This window comes from Erinaceus europaeus, chromosome 17 (genome assembly GCF_950295315.1).
Source record: "Erinaceus europaeus chromosome 17, mEriEur2.1, whole genome shotgun sequence".
Taxonomy (NCBI): domain Eukaryota; kingdom Metazoa; phylum Chordata; class Mammalia; order Eulipotyphla; family Erinaceidae; genus Erinaceus; species Erinaceus europaeus.
In genome coordinates, this window is record NC_080178.1 from 38,917,951 (window position 1) to 38,936,642 (window position 18,692).

The 18,692-nt window shown below is 42.7% G+C and overlaps 1 protein-coding gene across 1 annotated transcript in view; it reads left to right on the forward strand.

Annotated features, from left to right (window-relative positions):
• RAB38 (RAB38, member RAS oncogene family) overlaps positions 1–13,284 on the forward strand; it is a 65,219-nt gene extending 51,935 nt beyond the window's left edge. Inside the window, exon 3 of the mRNA XM_007535136.3 lies at positions 12,615–13,284. Coding sequence (XP_007535198.1) covers positions 12,615–12,767 — 153 coding nt within the window. The 3' untranslated portion in view covers positions 12,768–13,284. The remainder of the gene's footprint in view (positions 1–12,614) is intronic.
• Positions 13,285–18,692: the final 5,408 nt, after the last annotated feature.

The window sequence follows — 18,692 nt, forward strand, 5'->3', positions numbered from 1 at the left end:
GAAGGTTTTGAATGGCAGTCTATCAGGATACAGAAGTCTTGGTTGAAAGCCTGTTCATTGAGCACTCAATAGATATCTTGCCATTCTCTACTGGCCTGCAGTGTTTGTGTGGAGAAATCTGCTGCTAATCTTATGGGTTTTCCTCTGTATGTGACTGTTTGTTTTTCTCTTGAAGTCTTCAGGATCCTTTCTTTATCCTTATTCCTTTCCATTCTAAATAGGATGTGTCTTGGTGTCTTTTAGTCTGGGTTAATTCTGTTTGGGAACCTCTGGGCTTCTTGAACCTGTATGTCTTTGATATTGTCTAGAGTAGAGAAATTTTCAGCTATTATGGTCTAAAGAATGCTTTCTTCCTCTCCTTCTCTTTCTTCCTCTGGTAAGCCAATAATGCATATATTGTTTCTTTTGAAGTCACCCCATAGGTCTCTGTTGTTGTTTTCAGTATCTCTTAATCTCTTTTTGAGATCTCTTACTTCTTTTTTAGTTGTCTCTAAGTCATCCTCCAATTTGCTAATTCTGTCTTCAGCCTCATTTATTCTATTCTCTCTCCCCTCTACTGTTTTCTGGATTTCATGTATTTTCTTACCCGGTTCTGATACTGTTTAGCTTCTTCAGCTAGTTGTGTTCTTAGCTCAGCGATTTCAGCTTTCAGCTTTCAGCTTTCTAATAACCTTGAGATAATTAGTGTTTTCTTCCAGAGTCTCATTTGTTGTTCCTGTATTTCTGATTACAATTCTTTCTAATCTTTTGTGCTTTTTTCTTCCCTGTAAACTATGGGAGCCTGAGGGCTTTTAAGCTTAATCACTGACTCCTGACCAAGAGATAAGGCAGGGTGTGGCAGAGATAATCCTTTGGTTATGCAAAGCAACTTTCACATCCCCACTGCTATGCCACCGAGGTATAGATCTTCTGAGTTTCCTGGTTAGTTCTTTGTCCCCTGGTGTCAGCATAGGGCCACCCTGCCACTGCTCCAGACTCTGAGGACAATAGCAATGGAGACTAAGATGTTGTTAAAATTTTTCGGACGGCTCTTGCCGTGCGGGTTAGCTTCACGGCGGGTAACAGAGACGCGGAGACAACGACTGGGGAGGGAAGCTGTATTTCTTTATTCAGGAACAACGATTCACAAACTAAACCAATCACCAAACAAAACTCTGCTGTCTCATTGCGGCGGCTCAAGCACTCTCTTACTCTCGAACTCGGGAACTCTCCAACTCTTGAACTCAGGAACCCAGGAACTCTGTCACTGGGGAACTCAGGAACTCTCAGACTCTCGAACTCAGGAACTCCGGAACTCTCGTACTGGGGAGCCCTCTGAAAACTCTGGCACTCTCGAACTCAGGAACCCTCTCCCGGGGTCCTTTTGGGCGGGGCCAAGTGGGCCCGCGAAATTAGCAGGCCTGATCTAATTCTCTTGGCGGGGGGAGGGCAAGAACAAGCCAATGTAAAGCATACGACAATTCCCCCCTTTTCTTTTTAACTAAATGACTATAGTATCAAGGGTGTGGGGTGAACAGAAACATATATAACAAAAACCAGCATGTTGCCAAGGGAAGACCTGAGGGGGCCATATCTGAAAAAAAAAACATTTCTTGCCTCTGGGGGGCTACTTGCCTCGACGGGCAATTGCATGGGGGCGGGGAACGGCCTAGGGTCCCAAAGGCAGCTGGCTGCAACTTACTTACTATGAAACAAAACTTGTTATTAGCATATCTACTGCACGATCTAACATTTCTAATAGAGAAGGAATTTGAGACTTTTACATATCAACAACGTCTTTTAACCTTTTGTTACACCCATTCAAGATGGAGACACACCCTAGGTGTGGGCCGGAGAGGAAACCTCAGGCATGAGAATAATTAGCATAGCCATTGTGCGATCTACCATTTCTAATAGAGAAGGTACTGTTTTACATATCAACAAGTCTATTTAACCTTTTGTTTAGACCAACTTAGTTAAAATATATTGATTGTTAACTAATTTTTACCTTAGACTTTAAATGTAAGTTAATTTTATCTTTATGAGAATTATATTGAAAACCTTTTTCATTTAACTTTGACTAGTAAGAATTTAGCCTTAAAGCTACTGTTTACCAAACTTTAAACATACACATAAACATGGTCATTAATACACAAGGAGAGAAACCTTTGTTACGAAGACATGTCATTTTAAACAAGAATTTAAGTCTGTACTGTCTTAGTTGTTGGGGGGGGGGGTTCACCATCCGGAGGTGGCTTCCCGTGCAGCTCCATTCCCGAGCAGCTCCACTTCTAGGAATTGCAGGTTGTGATCTCTGCACAAGTCTCTGCGTACTCCAGCTTGTCTGTCTTCATACCGGACCAGCGGCTGGAGATCTCGTGTGCCCAGTTTCGGCAGGGAGCCCGGGGGTCCGGGAGGCCCGGGATGGTTCCAGAATTCATAGAAAGAGGGCAGGCAGGCCAGGCTTGTAGAAGGTGTGGGCATAGGTGCCCAGGGGTGGCAGCCATGATAGGCCGCCACAGCCCTGCCCCATGGCCCTGCCATGTCTGCTGCCCTGCTCGCAGTGGCCGAGCAGCGTGGAGGGATCACACGTCCAGTGCCCTGCACCACGCGGTGGAGAGCCAGCTCCTGTGGGCTGGCCTCAGGCTCTTGCATGTTGGCCTCGGGCTCCAGCATGTTGGGCTCGGGCTCCAGCATGTTGGCATCGGGCTCTAGCGAGCTGGCATCAGGCTCTTCATGGTGGCGTAGGCCTCCTGCGGGCTGTGGGGCTGCGGGGCTGCGGGCGCGGTGTGCGGGGTTGTCTGGGCGCAGCCGGCTGGCTGGCTGTTTAACCAGGTGGAAACGGCAGCTCCGTGCCTTGCCTCGCGCCTGCTGGCTCTTCCCGCTGGCTGTTCTGAGTTCACCCGAGCGAGTGGAAACCACAGAGTGGTCCAGAGATAAATGTTCCAGAAACAGCAAAACAGTCTCGTGAAGAAAGAGCAGAGGCCTTTGGAGATCTCTTCACAAGCAGAAGAGAAGGCCATAGTGCATAGGTAGCCAAATTGTCTTTACTTATCTGAGAGATGCGCAGGTCAGCCCCACGTTGGGCGCCATTTGTTGTTAAAATTTTTCGGACGGCTCTTGCCGTGCGGGTTAGCTTCACGGCGGGTAACAGAGACGCGGAGACAACGACTGGGGAGGGAAGCTGTATTTCTTTATTCAGGAACAACGATTCACAAACTAAACCAATCACCAAACAAAACTCTGCTGTCTCATTGCGGCGGCTCAAGCACTCTCTTACTCTCGAACTCAGGAACTCTCCAACTCTTGAACTCAGGAACCCAGGAACTCTGTCACTGGGGAACTCAGGAACTCTCAGACTCTCGAACTCAGGAACCCTCTCCCGGGGTTCCTTTTGGGCGGGGCCAAGTGGGCCCGCGAAATTAGCAGGCCTGATCTAATTCTCTTGGCGGGGGGAGGGCTAGAACAAGCCAATGTAAAGCATACGACACTCAGAGTTGCATTTGTTGAGTCTTCTGATAGTCTTATAGGTTTTCCACTGTATGTGACTTTTTGTTTTTCTCTTGCAGCATTTAGGATCCTTACTTTATCCTTGCTTCTTTTCTTTGTAACTAAGATGTGTCTTGGTGTCTTCAGGTCTGTGTTGATTCTGTTTGGGACTCTCTGGGCCTCTTGGATCTTAATGTCCTTCCTGTTGTTCAGGTCTGGGAAGTTTTCTTCCATTATTTCTTCTAGAACATTTACTTCCCCTTCCTCTCTTTCTTCTTTTGGTAGGCCAATTATATGAATGTCACTTCTTTTGAGATCATCCCATATGTCTCTGTTACTGTTTCCAGTGTCTCTCAATATCTTTTTGAGCTCTTTTACCTCTTTCTTTGTTTTCTCTAGCTCATCCTCCGTCTGGCTAATTCTGTTTTCTGCTTCTGTTAATCTGATTTTCCTTCCCTCAGCTTCTTTCTTCAGTTCAATTATAGTATTAGCTTGTTTGGCTAGTTGGCCTTTTAGCTCAGCTATTTCATCTTTTATTTCTGTAATTACTTCGCAGTAGCTTCTATTTTCTTTGAGGCTCTCCTCTGTTGTTTCCCTAATTCTGATTGCCATTTCCTCCATAGTTGTCTTCATTTCTGTGATTATTAGGTTTACTTTTGCTTGCATAATTTTCTTATCTTGGTTACTTCTGACTGATTTGGAGTTTCTTCTGGGCTCCTGTCCTGATTCATTGGGATAGCAGTTTTGTTTGCTCTTGTTTTAGCCATTTTTTTAATTGATGTGGTTTTTATTTTTCTGTTCTGTCGTTCTTTAGTTGTTTTGTTTTGAGTACAAGCCACGCTATACTAAAAACCTTTATGACAAGTGCAGTCACCAACTTCAGAAATTACAACAATAGTAACTGAGGTAAGGATTAATGCAGTTCAACCAATACCATTTAGCTAAACACCCTCAGTCCAAGAAAAAATAGCAACCTAACAAAATAAAAAGAAAGGGACAGGAAAAAAGGGAAAGCATGAATAGACAATTATGCAAATCTACTGTCCACTATAAATTCTAGGGATAGAAATGGGAGAAAGGGAAGTAGAGAAGACCCACACACATAGAGTCCACTCCAAGTCAGATTTCTTCCCCAGAGTAATTCACAAGGAAGTATCAGTGAAAAAAGGAAAAGAAGTGAAAGGAAAGAGTTTTTTTTTTTTTAATTAGCTAGGAGGAGGGAAAAAGGAGAGTAGAGAGGAGGTAGAGAGAAACATTCTCTCACAATGGATAGGACACCCAGTCACCTAGCAATGGACAAAACAACAAAGGTTAATTTTGGTAAACCTGAAGAAGGTGGATGGAAATGGGATACGTGTATATAATAATAGTAGTAATAAAATAAAATAGAGTAGCAAACCCCTAATAGTCATTCTGCAGCTTGGACTGCTCGATTGGCTGCAGGCATCCTGGACAAAGACAGCCAATTGTGAGAAGTATAAAAAAAAAAAAAAAAAAAACCTCCAGGTAGGCTTTTCTAGGCAGGAATGAGGCTCTGATTGGTCAGGCATTTTGTCACTCAAATAGAGATCCAGCCACTTAAGAGAGAGAGAGAGAGAGAGAGAGAGAGAGAGAGAGAGAGAAATTAAAGGAAGAGGGTTTGAATGACATCCCTGGTGAGCCAGGAATCTTAGTAAAGAAAATAGCTCAACAGGAGCCTGCTAGGAGGGGCTGAGCTGCCCCTGCAGGCTGGTACTGGGGTGGGGGTTGATGAGCTCAGAAATAATCAAAAGATTTTCCTTTGTGTCCCTGACCTCTGTTTGTCAGCCCAAGAGGGAGTTATGGGACTGTATTTTGGTGTCACTCTGACCAGCCTGTGTTCACCCTCCTACAGACAGCCCAATACCCTACCAGATCCAGCGGATTCCAGATTGCAAGCTGCTGTTTCTTGGACCTTAAGGCAGCTGTGGCTCCAAAGTCTCCATCTTTGCTCCGCCAGAGTTCCTTTTTTTATGGCTGAAAAATGTTCATGTGTATATATCTTGTCCTCTTCATCCACCCATCTACTCTTGGACACTTGGGTTGTTTGCTGATTTTATCTATTGTAAGCAGGGCTGAAGGTGTCTCTTGGATTCTTGCTTTCATATTGTTTACATAAACACCTAAAAGTGAGATAAGAGTCATATGGAATTGCTATCTTAAAATGTTTGAGGATCCCTCTGTGCTATTTTGTGCACGGACTATACCAAATTGCATTCCCACCGACAACTCTGGTATACAGAAGTGCTAGCGATTACATCTGGGAGCCTGGCATGAAAGTCATTTGCATAATAATCCTTTCTAATATATATATTTTTTGTTGTCATGCTCGTGGTTATACGGTATTTCTTTGTTGTTTATGTTTGTGATGAAATAATAATAATCAGGAGGAGGAATGGAAAGTGATGGTGATGACAGCAGCAGCCTGAGAGACAGTTTAGTGAGTAGAAGTAAGTTCGATCCCTGGACATCCAAGATGCTGCAGTGGTTTCCTCTCTTTCTCTCCGTCTCTCTGGCTTGTGTTAATAAATGAATAAAATATTAGAGCAGAAATAACAATAATATATTTTGTCATTCCTGGGGCATCACTGCTCCTGGCTGACTTCTACAGATAGAAAGAGCAAATGAGAGTGACAGTGAGAGTGAAAGAGAGGCAAAGTGAGAAAGAGGCAAAGATGCCAGAGCACCAAAGTTTCTGTCAATGGAAATGCCTATTTTTGTTAGAATGGACTATATACTCCAAAGTGTGAGACACAGAACTCTGCTTGGAGGAGCCTGAAGAGTGTAGCTAAAGTAGGTGGAAGCTATTTCTGAAGGAAAGAAGGAATGATATGAGGCAAGAGTACAGAAGCGCCACACAGACCAAGATACCAGGGCAACCTCTCTGCTTGCCTCTGGTCTACCTACAAATTTAAAGCCAGTGAGAGCCCACAGAGTACTTGGCCCTATGTGCTTGCTCAATGAACAAATGCTAAATCTTAGAGAAGCTGGAAAACTCTCAGCTCCATATCAGACTTCTCACTGTAATGTGAGAACCCAGTGGACCAGACACTCTAATGAAAATTCCACAGGGCCCAGGGGTTCACTGCCCTCCCCTAGAAGGTTCCCTCAGCTTTGTGTTTGAACTTGACATTATGCTAGGAAAGATAAGGAGAGAATGCAAGGCATGGGCTCCTTGACAGCTTCTAATGAGACCAGGGACCATGGTTTCTTGAAATCTTTGTGCAGCCAAGAACTGGGGTGAGGGGGAGGTTTAGATGTCTCATAATTTGTTACCAAACAGATGTCCTGAGGAGAAAAAGAAAGAGAGAAATGAAAAGAAAAAATGAAAGAAAGATAAGAGAGAGAAAGGGTGGTGAAGGAAGAGCAGTGAGAGGGGAGGGAAAAGAAGTGGGGAGGAGAATGGAGGGAAGAGGAGGAAAAAGGAGTTGGGGAGGGAAGGGGAGGAAGAGGAGAGAGGGGGCAGAGGGAGAAGGAACTGAAAAGTACCCATGGCCTTAGCAGCTCAGATGTGGGTGCTTCATTTTTTTTCTTTTTTTCATTTATAAGAGCAATTTCTTTTTTTTCCTTTAATTTTATTAGTGACTTAATAAACTACATAATTACATGTCAACAGGGGTATAAATCTACTCCATTCCTACCACCAGGGTTCTGAATCTTCAGTCTCCATACTACAAGCCACTGAAGTTCCCCTAGGTTATAGATATGCACCAACCATTATCTCTACAACTGTCTACATTTATACACAGTTGTCCCCTTTTTCTTCCTGATCCAATCCTCTCTTCCCCTCCAAGCCACTCATGACAACATTACTACCTTCATATGTCCCTCTCCTTTCCCTCTTCTCTCTCTGGTTGCTGATGGAGCTGGAATTCAGAGCCCTCTTATCTTCTTCCTCCTACCACTTTTCCCCCACTGGGATTAGGATCAAGGTTGTTTCTGGGGCACAGAAGGTAGGAGTTCTGCTTTCTGTAGTTGCTTCTCCACTGGACCTGGGTATCAGCAGGTCAGTCCATTGTCCCAGCCTGTTTCTATCTTTCCCTAGTGGGCCAGAGCTCAGGAGAGGCAAAGTTCCAGGACACACTGGTGAGTTTGTCTGCCCAGAGAAGTCAGGATGGAATCAGGGTAATATCTACAACTTAGTGTCTAGAAGGTGGCAGGGCATAAATTGAGACAAAATGGTTAATAAACAGGAACAAAAAAGTAGGAATAGAGCAGATGAGATTAGGGATCTTTCTTAAGGCAGAAGAAACTTGGTGTATTGCACCAAAGTAATAGACTCTGGGGGGCGGGGTGGTTCAGGTCCTGGAACATGATGGCAGAAGAGGACCTAGTTGGGGTTGAATGTGGAAAACTGGGAAATGTTATGCATGTACAAAGTATTGGGTTTTGCTATAAACTGTAAACCATTAATCTCCCAATAAATAAATTTTAAAAAAGAAGAAAGGAAGAAAGAAAACTAGAAAGTCGGTTTTAAGCATGTTCCTAGGGGCACACAATTATGGTAGTTTTACTCAAGTTTGATAGCTAGCCTGAAGTTGGATAAGAATGTTGTCTGAGAAAATGGTGTCAGAGTATAGAAAAGGGCTAGAAAGTTGGATTAGGGCAGAGAGTTGCTCCCATTCTTGAAAAAAAAAAATCCTGTGGATAAAATGAACTATTTAGCTCCATCCACCTGACCCAAGACCCATATATACCTGTGTAACCTCTGAGTCCCTCATGGACACATCTGAGGAATATTGGAGGCTGTGCTCATTTCAGGACCAGTCTTCCTTAAGTGGCAGGGCAGAATACCCCAATATCCTTTCAAAGACTGGGGCTATTCCTATGGTCACTTTATAATGAGGGCAAGGTCCTGGGATGGTGATGTGGGTGCTTCTGCAGGAAAAAGTCTGAAGCACTGAACCTTCAAGCAAACACGAGATACTTCTAGATCAGAGCAGAAGTAAAAAAAAAAAAGAAGAAGAATGCCTCAAAGACTCCCTTAATGCTGAGTGTCTCAAACTCTTAGGCACATTTTATTTTTTCTTTCTTTATTAGAAGGGGTTGATGAAGTACAGTACAGTTGTTGACAATGGCTACACATTAAAAAAATAAAGTGGAGAATAGTTAAAAAGAAAAAAAAACATACTTAGTCTGTTCCTGACTGATTTTATTATTTGGGGGGGTTGGAGAGGAGTTTGTCCTCAGAAGAGTTTGTTTTTCATTTTATGTTTTTACTCCCCAACTGTGCAGCCAGGATTGGTAACCACTTATGGATTTCAAAATGCACCTCTGTTGATGTCTGCTCTCATTTTCGAAGATATACTTATTGAGAGAATCAGAACTGACACATGTGATGTTAGAGCTCAAATTCTAGACCTTATATTTGAGAGCCCAGTGTTTTCCCCACTGCACTCCCTCTTAGGCTGCTGGATGTCTGTTTGACCACAGGAAACATTGTTACATTTTGTGGGTGATAGTGTTGGAACTGTTTGAATGATAGATGGGACAAAAATCTGCCTTACTCATAGTGAGTTAGTGAACCTGGCTAAAAATTAACTGGTTTACCTTTATTAATATATATATATATTATTTATTTTGGATAGAGACAGAGAAATTGAGAGAAAACGGTTAGGATGGGACGGAGGGTGCGAGTACCTGCAGCCCTCTTTCACCACTTGCTTCTTTCTTCAGGTGGGGACCAGGGGCTTGAACCCAAGTCCTTGCACATTATAACATGTGTGCTCAACTAGGTATGCCGTCACCTGACCCCATACCTTATCCTGGAACTGTCTGATCTTCAGTGTATGCGTGTGTGTGTGTGTGTGTGTGTGTGTGTGTGTGTGTGTGTGTGTGTGTGTGTGTGTGTGTGATGTGAGCTACATTTCTCGCTCATGTACTCCAGGCCCAGCATAGAGAAGGCCTTGCCATATCTGGTGCTCATTATCACCTGCTTTTACTCAGGTACTGTGAGAGGCCTTCCAGAGCTTACTGACTTATATAGATGAGAGTAAACAGCCATGTACAGCAGGTAGCACACAGACCATCCTGTCATATTACAAATATGTAAATAAACCACACTTAGATTCAGGCTAAGCATTAGTGAAGCCATCAGATCCATACATTTCCTTCACAGTCAAAGGGCTACCTAGAGATTTATTGTTGTTGTTCTACCAAGCATGACACGAGAACCAAGATCTCTGATGATAAATGAATGAGTTTGGGGTGTGTGAGGGCTGTGAGGAGGCTCCACAGTGCTATCCAACCTCATCATACTTTTTCTGTTTGCACACACCTTACAAGTGTGTTGAGAATGGGCTTTCTTTCTTTTTTTTTTTTAATTTCATTAATTTTTTTTTACCTTTGTTTTTTTATTGGGGAATTAATGTTTTATATTCAACTGTAAGTACAATAGTTTGTACATGCATAACATTCCCCAGTTTCCCATATAACAATACAACCCCCACTAGGTCCTCTGAATCCTTCCTGGACCTGTATTCTCCCCATCCACCCACCCCAGAGTCTTTTACTTTGGTGTGATACGCCAATTCCATTTCAGCTTCTACTTCTGTTTTCTTTTCTGATCTTGTTTTTCAACTTCTGCCTGAGCGTGAGCTCATCCCATATTCATCCTTCTGTTTCTGACTTATTTCAGACTATTAAATGGGGAAAAGAGAATGGGCTTTCTTTGTAGACTCTATCTCTGTCTCTGTAGGTCTGGTATTTAGTGGGAATCTAAGTGATTTTCTTTTGAAGTGCATGAATGTGGTTCTCTCTCCATGAACCGACCCACTATTCAGAGAGGAAAGCTAAGGTAGACACAGTTTCCTAGGTCCTCACCCCAGTAAGCATTGCCCTGAGGTCTCCAACCCCACAGGCAAAGTCAGTGGTGCCGTCCTGTTTTGACTGCCAGGCTGTTGTTCCCTGCCAGGTGGGTGGACTGGCCTTGGTTTGTCTATACTAGCATTTCATTCTCCTCACTATCACATCCTGTCAGATCGCACACTGGTGAAAGAAAGCCCAACTTAACCCACATGTATTTATTACTGGAGGCTTTGAAAAAACATTTTATACACTTGCAGGGTCCTCCTCAAAGCTAGAAGTTCCTCCTTCATGTCACAAAGATATGTTTGCCTTCTAATGTATGAAGGTAATAGGAAATATGACTTATTCAGACTCTATTAGACCTTAACATAGTGGTAAGAAGTTGTATTTGAGGGACTGGGCAGTAACACACCCAATAGAGTGCACATATTACCATGCACAAGGACCTGGGTTCAAGTCCTCAGTCCCCAGTGCAAAGGGAAAGCTTCAATACCCAGTGCAAAGGGAAAGCTTCACAAGTGGTAAGGCAGGGTTGCAAGTTTCTTACTTTCTCTCTCTCTCACTCCTTCTCTATCTCTCCCTTTCTTCTCAATTTCACTCTGTCTCTGTCAAAAAAAAAAAAGTCATCAGGAGCAGTAGAGTCTTTGTGTTGGGGGGTTAAGGCCCAACAATGAACCTAGTAACCATAAAAATAAACAACAACAACAAAAATAATTCCAGCACATATGAAAACACCAGCACCAGTGACCCCTGGTGAAGAGCAACAATATTTGAAGAGATTAGAGACATTTATACTGATCAAGACATTTGTTTTGTTGCTGACAGGAGACCTGACTCCAAGCTTGTTAGTAAAATCAATGACAAGGCCTCCAGTTCAGTCCCAGACAATACCTGGCACGAGCAACTATCAGTGCCCTAGTGTGTGTCTGTCTCTGTCTCTGTCGCTGTATCTCTCTCCTATAGAAATACATAAATAAGACCAGAGTTCAGCTCACCTGGATAATGCATTTCTTTGTCATGCATTCACCCAGGTTTGAGCCCAGCCCCCACCACATTGAAGGAAGTGTCAGTGCTGTCTCTCTCTCTCTCTCTCACTCTCTCTCTCTCTCTCCTCTCTCTCTCTCTCTGAAGATAAATAAGTCATATTAAAGAACAAAATAATGGGAATAATACAAAGAGGAAACTTCAGTTTTACCCTGTGACTGACATATAGAAACATTCAGAAGAATTTTATTAAGTTTCTGTAGAAGGGGAAATGAACAAGCCATTGTCTGGAACTCAAATGTTGGATTTTCATTGCAGGTGAACTCAGGTTGGACTTGAAGGACAGAAAATATAATAATGAACATTTCACCTCATATCATTAGCCATAGACACCCTTTAGAAACTACCACCAACTTTTATATTTCCTATAAAATGTGATTCCTTGCAAAATTATCAAAATATATTGCTTTGAAATACACAAAATCAGAAATTTAGACTTTAGATTGAACAGTAAGATCCTACTGTAATTAATTTGACCAGAAAATTTTAATTTTTTAATCTCTAGCATAAACATGAGGAAACACATCAGAATTTGACATGTTTTGATTATAAAAATTGTCAAGTGTGACTTATTGGAGAGCATGGCTATTGTTTAGTAAAGGGAGTGAAGTAAATATTTTGTAGCTCAGTCCTGTGGCAAAAAAATGAGACATTCAACTTATATTTTTAACCAGATAAGCACCATGTTTTGTATTCCAGTGTTTTCTGTACAATCAATGCTTGAACTGCTCAAATGTTGGCTGTATTTCATATTTGAATATTTGCTTCATATTTTTCACAAATTAAAGTTGAGTTCATTCCTGAGAGTCCTGAGTCCATGTCTCCTTCCTTCTTTTCTTTCTTTCTTTCTGCTTGCACAACAAATCCACCTCCTCAGAGGCCTTGTTTTTCCTTCTTTTCATTTTTTTTTTATGGTCAAGATAGAGAAAATTAGGGCAAAAAGAGAGAGAGAGAAAGAGAAACATCTGGACTAGGGAGATAGCATAGTGGTTATGCAAAAGACTTCCATGCCTGAGGCTCCAAGGTTACTGGTTTAATTCCAGCACCACCATAAGCCAAAGCTGAGTAGCACTCTGGTTAAATAATTCCTTTGTCTTTGTAAAGGGTTAAAAGGCTAGTTTCTCTGACTGAAAGCATGAGGCTGAAAAGCTGAAAGGCTGAAGGGGAGGTGTGCATGAGTCACTGAAAGTATGGTTCTAGGTTGGCCTGCAGGCCTATTCTCCCGGTGCCTCTGGAATACTAAGTGACAAAGCTGTTTCTCTCTGGTTTCCTTTCAGGAGAACATCAACATTGATGAGGCCTCACGTTGCCTGGTGGAGCACATCCTGGCCAGCGAGTGTGACCTCCTGGAGTCCATAGAGCCAGATGTGGTAAAGCCCCACCTCTCTTCAGCTAAGGTGGTCAGCTGCTCTGGCTGTGCCAAGACCTAGAGGTCCCCAGCAGTTCCCCTTACTTCACCACCATGCCTCAGTGCTGCCCAGAAGGATCCAGCCAGGAAAGGAAGATCCCTATGGCCAGCTGAAGATCATCCACAGGAGACATAAACAAAAACATCTTTCTTGTGTGTTCCCATATCAGCACCATGTTCACCAGCTCTTACAATATTTAGTCTGTGGGAGAGGGGAGGCACACCCAGAAGAGTACTCTAGCTACCATGCCAGAAGAACAGGGTTCAAGCCCCTAGTCCCCACCTGTAGCATGGCAGCTTCAGGAGCGGTGGAACAGTTCTGCAGGAATTTCTCTTTCCACTTCTTTTCTCATCTTCCCTCTCCATCTCTCTCTCTCTCTCTTTCTCTCTCTCTCTCTTTCTCTCTCTCTCTCTCTCTCTCTCTCTCTCTTTCATCCTCTATAACAGTAAAAGAAAAAAAAAACAGTGACTGGGAACAATAGAGTTATGCAGGCACTGAGACCCAGAGATAACCCTGGTGGTGGAAATAATAATAATAATAGTAGTAGTAAATACTGCCATTGTGTCTGTTAGCCACATTCTGCCTTGCAGCTGGCCAGACTTTTCAAGGCCAGTGTCTCTGAGTCACCAGGCCTGCTAGAAAGAGAGCAGAAGAGCAGCCAGTCTAGAACTGAAACAACAGTTTGTGCTCCTTTTCTGGTGTCTCTGTCCAGATTTCAACAGGGGCTCTGCTGGCCTGACAGGCCTATTAAGTAGCACAGTTGTTTCTCTGGAGCTGGCCTCCATTCTCCACAGACCACAGAGGTGCTTCCATTTCTATCTTTCCTGTTTGGTACACAGATTGTCTAGTCTCCTATTGCTATCACTGTCATTAGCAGAGTCCTGAGTCTTGGCATCAAAGTTTCCTGAGGAACCTTGTCCCTGTGGGTGCCCTTCAGTTAGCTCTCCACCTCAGACTAGAAGATTCTTCTTTCCATGTGATATATATACAAGTGAAAAATAAAACATTGAGAGATGCTGTTTTCCTGTTTCTGAAAAGTTTTTGAAGCCTGGTCAACATTTGTTTTTGTTTGTTTGGTTTTTATTTTGACTGTGTACCCATAGATCTCATAACCCATTTCTAAGATTTTACTTAACAAAGAAGATGAGAAATGTACACATAACTGATCCACTAGGCAACTGCTTAAACTGAGATGAATCAATTTACTCATGTTCCCTGTTCATATTGATCTTTAGCCAAGAAAGTAAGCAATGTAGTTTTTCTTTTTCTTTGCTTTTCATGTATTTCTTTTCCATTTATTTATTTTCACTTTCTTTCATGTATAGAGGGTAAACAGAGGAGAATCTTCTCATATATTCTGATCAAGAGAATTTTCAGACCAGTCAACACACAATAGCTGGAATATTCATGATTCCACCTTCTCTGGTGCTCTTTCTTATGTTAGAGCAAGCCTCACTTACTATGTAACATCATGGGGATTCATAATGCAGGCACAGAAAAGCTAGCTGTAAGAACCTCCCTTCTCTTAGTGAAGTCATACTGTATGTGTTTCATTCAAAATCAGCAGGGGGTAGATTGATGGTGACACATCCAGTACAGTGCACATTGTTACAATGCCCAAGAAGCCAAGTTCAGGTACCTGATCTCCACCTGCAGAGGAAGCTTCATGAGTGATGGAGCAGTGATTCAGGTACCTCTGCTTCTCTCTTCCTCTGAGTCCTCTGCCTATGAGAAAAAAAAAAAAGGAAAAATGACCACTAGGAGTGGTGGACATTTTGTGCAGGTGCTTAACTTCAGCCAAAAAGAAAAGAAAAAAATTCAAGACTTTCAAGCTCAGTCTGCCAGTGCATCTGTTTACCAGGAAAGCAGTCCTTTCTGGCTGGTAGATGACTCTCGCTGTGTCCTCATATGGCAAGGTCAGCAGGGATGACTTCATGAGGGCAGGTACTTAGAGATACCTTTCATCCACCATTAAGTCACTCAGAGCCAAGGGGAAATGTGCAAAGGAGACTGATGAATGGTCGCATGGTCCCATGACCCATTATGGACTCAGAAATTGTGGTTCATCCCACCAGCTCTGCTGTTTAAGTTCTCTCCATCTCTGGTTCAGAATTATGACTGACAGCATTTCTGTTAAACAATCACTGAAAGGAAACTGGTGAAATAGCTCACTTGACTAGTGCACACACTTTTAGTGGACACTTCAGTGCTGCGGTCTCAGTCTCTCTCTCTCTCTCTCTCTTTCTTTCTCTCCTTCTATCTGAAAAAAAAGTTTCTAAAAGGAATGAGCCTGACACACAGCATACACAAGTCTAAGAAATGCAGGACATGACCTGTGGCATCTATAAGACAAAATAGCAGAGGATATATCCATGTCACACACACACACACACACACACACACACACACACACACACTACATGCATCTCTCCACCACCACCACCGTGACCTCCTGCGTCCCCCTGAAATGCTACCTCAGAACCAGAATCTGGGATAGACAGCTGGTCCTCACAGAGTGACCCACTAACTTATCAACATCTGGGAGTTCTGGCTTGCTCTCTAATAAGTCCATGCTGTGACCATTCTCAGACAAGACTTCTGGATGGTTGCAGCTGCACATCCCTCAGTTCACATCCTCTCTCAGTGTCGGCCTTGTGTCAACTGTTGGTCAGTGAACACTACACTAGCATTTTCCACCTATATATCTGTCATTTCTTGTGAATCCCAATAACAATAGCACAACTGATGATGATGATGATGATGATGATGATGATGATGATGATGATTTTGGTCATCACTTTGGTTTCACTGCTCCAGGTGGACTTTTTCAGATATATAATATATATATATAGAGAGAGAGACCACAGATAACAACTTCTCTCAGTGCCAGGATTGAACCTGAGTCTGGGTGATGCCCATGGTAAAACAAAGGCAAATCTGAGTTATCTTGTTGCCCTAAACGTCATCCCTTTTATAACAGTAAATCATGCAGTACACTACAGAACAAAATTTAACAATATGTGAAAGGTGGCATAGGTGGTACAAAGGTGACATCAGACTCTGTGGTTGGTAAACACATACAAGAGCCCCCATCCTTCTCATGGGGGAAAAATGGAGCCTGCAGCAAGCACCTACACATTTCAAACTGTGTAACCTGCTCCCTGTCACAACCTGTACCCCTCCCCAACCTTCCCCATCTCACTGCTTTCTTCTTCTACCACACTGTCCAAAGGCCATCAACTCATTAAAATCTGGGGTCAACAACACATATGGGAAGATCAGAATGAACCTTTCCCCTCACAAGAAATTATTGTGCCATCTTCAGAACAGATGTCCAAGAACCCCCTCACTATGTCAACAGACTTACAGAACAATCACTACAATCCCCACATTCTGAGAAACCCTGCCATAGAGAAGCCTGTGTATGACGAAGACATCCTCCCAATTCTTGAGTTGTCCTGATCACACAGGAAGCTTAAATGTGTAGAATATCCACTCTATTTCAGGAGAGACTATACATGTCCACACAAAGACATCTCTTCTGAACATGTTTCCAAATGGAGGGACTAGGACTCCTACAGGGAGGGCTTAAAGAAAGAGAATATTTGTTCCTCAGAGGGAATCATGTTGAGTGAGATTAGTTGGAAGTACCGATACTAGATGATCTCACTCAGGTGGGATCTAAGAAAGAAAACAAAGGTCAATTCAAGATGATTCCTCAATGCACTGTAGTCTATCAAAACAAACGGTAGGGAGGAGCATTAAGGAGATGTTAGGAGCCTCTGGTAGAATAAGGGGAGGTTAGGTATATATGGTAGAATAAGATGATGGTTTGGTGGAGGGGGAAATGTGGAGATGTACCCTGGTGATAACAGTAATCTCATAAACCAACATACTCTCAATAAATGTGATACTGGAGTTTTGGGGGGTTGGGGTGTAGTTCATATTCTATTACACCAGGATCTGACCATAGTCAACAATTTGATTCAGTTGCTCTACATGCTATTTGTGATACTCTTTTCACTTTTTCATTTGTTTATTTATGTATTTATTTTAGAGATAGAGTGAAATTTAGATGGAAGAGAAACTGAGAAAAGGAGAGAGCAAGAGAAACACATGTAGACTGCTGCACTGAAAGTGAAGCTTCCCCATGCATCCTGTGCTCTCTATTGCATGCACTACTGCCCTTCCCCCTCTTTTCCCTTTTTCTGCCTGGAAACCCTGTTTGTCCTTCAAGGGTCAGCTGAGACCCCTCGAGGCACATCTCCTTGGCTCAGCCAATACAGACAGGTGATTCAAGCTATCTTTATGCTGGCACAGTTCTCGATCAAGTCTGATGTATAACGCACATACTGCATAGCAGTGACCTGTCAGCTGTTGCTCACTGTAGAAGAGGTGCTGGCATGAACCAGTGCTCGAATTATGTCGCTTAGTCACCACCTCAGCCCTGTATAGCAGTGCCTGTCTCTTCATTTCTTTTCTTTTTCCCTCCACTTAATGTGGGGAGGTTAATGGTTTACAGAAAAGTTTCTTTATTGGGGAATTAATGTTTTACAGTCAACAGTAAATACACTAATTTGTACATGCATAGCATTTCCCAATTTTCCACATAAGAATACAACCCCCACTAGGTCCTCTGTCATCATGTTTCAAGACCTGAACCCTCCCCCCAACCCACCCCAGAGTCTTTTACTTTGGCGCAAGATACTAACTCCAGTCCAAGTTATATTTAGTGTTTTCTCTATTGATCTTGTTTTTCAACTTCTGCCTGTGAGTGAGATCATCCCATATTCATTCTTCTTTTTCTGATTTATCTCACTTAACATGATTTCTTTAAGCTCCATCCAAAATGAGCTGAAAATGGTGAAATCACAATTTTTAATAGCTGAGTAATAATCCATTGTGTATATATACCACAACTTGCTCAGTCACTCATCTGTTGTTGGATATTTGTGTTGCTTCCAGGTTTTGACTATTACAAATTGTGCTGCTATGAACATAGGTGTACACAAATCTTTTTGGATGGGTGTGTTGGGTTCCTTTGGATATATCCCCAGGAGAGGAATTGCAGGGTCTTAGGGCAGGTCCACTTCTAGCCTTGTGAGAGTTCTCCAGACTGCTCTCCACAGGGTTGGACCAATTGACATTTGCAACAGCAGTGCAATAGAGTTCCTTTGTCCCACAACCTCTCTAGCATTTGTTGCTACTCCTTTTTGATGAATGACATTCTCACAGGAGTGAAGTAGTATCTCATTGTTGTCTTTATTTGCAATTCTCAGACAGTCAATGACTTAGAGCATTTTTTATATGTTTCTTGGCCTTTCAGATATCTTCTTTTTTTAATTTTTATTTATAAAATGGAAACACTGAAAAGACCATAGGATAAGAGGGGTACAACTCTACACAGTTCCCACCACAAGAACTCCATATCCCTTCCCCTCCCCTGATAGCTTTCCTATTTTTAGCCCTCTGGGAGTATGGACCCAGGGTGCAGAAAATAGAAGGTCATTATGGGGTGCAGAAAGTAGAAGGTCTGGCTTCAGTAATTGCTTGACCACTGAACATGGGCAATGGCAGGTCAATCCATACTCCCAGCCTGTTTTTCTCTTTCCCTAGTGGAGCAGGGCTCAGGGGAAGCGGGCTCCAGGACACATTTGTGGGGTCATCTGCCCAGGGAAGTCCAGTTGGCATCATGGTAACATCCAGAACTGGTGGCTGAAAAAAGAGTAGACATATAAAGTCAAACAAATTGTTGACTAACCATGAACCTAAAGCCAAGAACATTTCAGATAAAGATTTGGAGGTCTACATTTTAGAAAATACTTAGTAGGTCTATTTTAGATATATTCCAAAGGGTCCATGACTTTACTAGTTTTTGTCTGAGCCTGACATCTGATATGCAGGTAGACCCAAGTTATTGTCTGGGAAGATGATATGATGACTGGA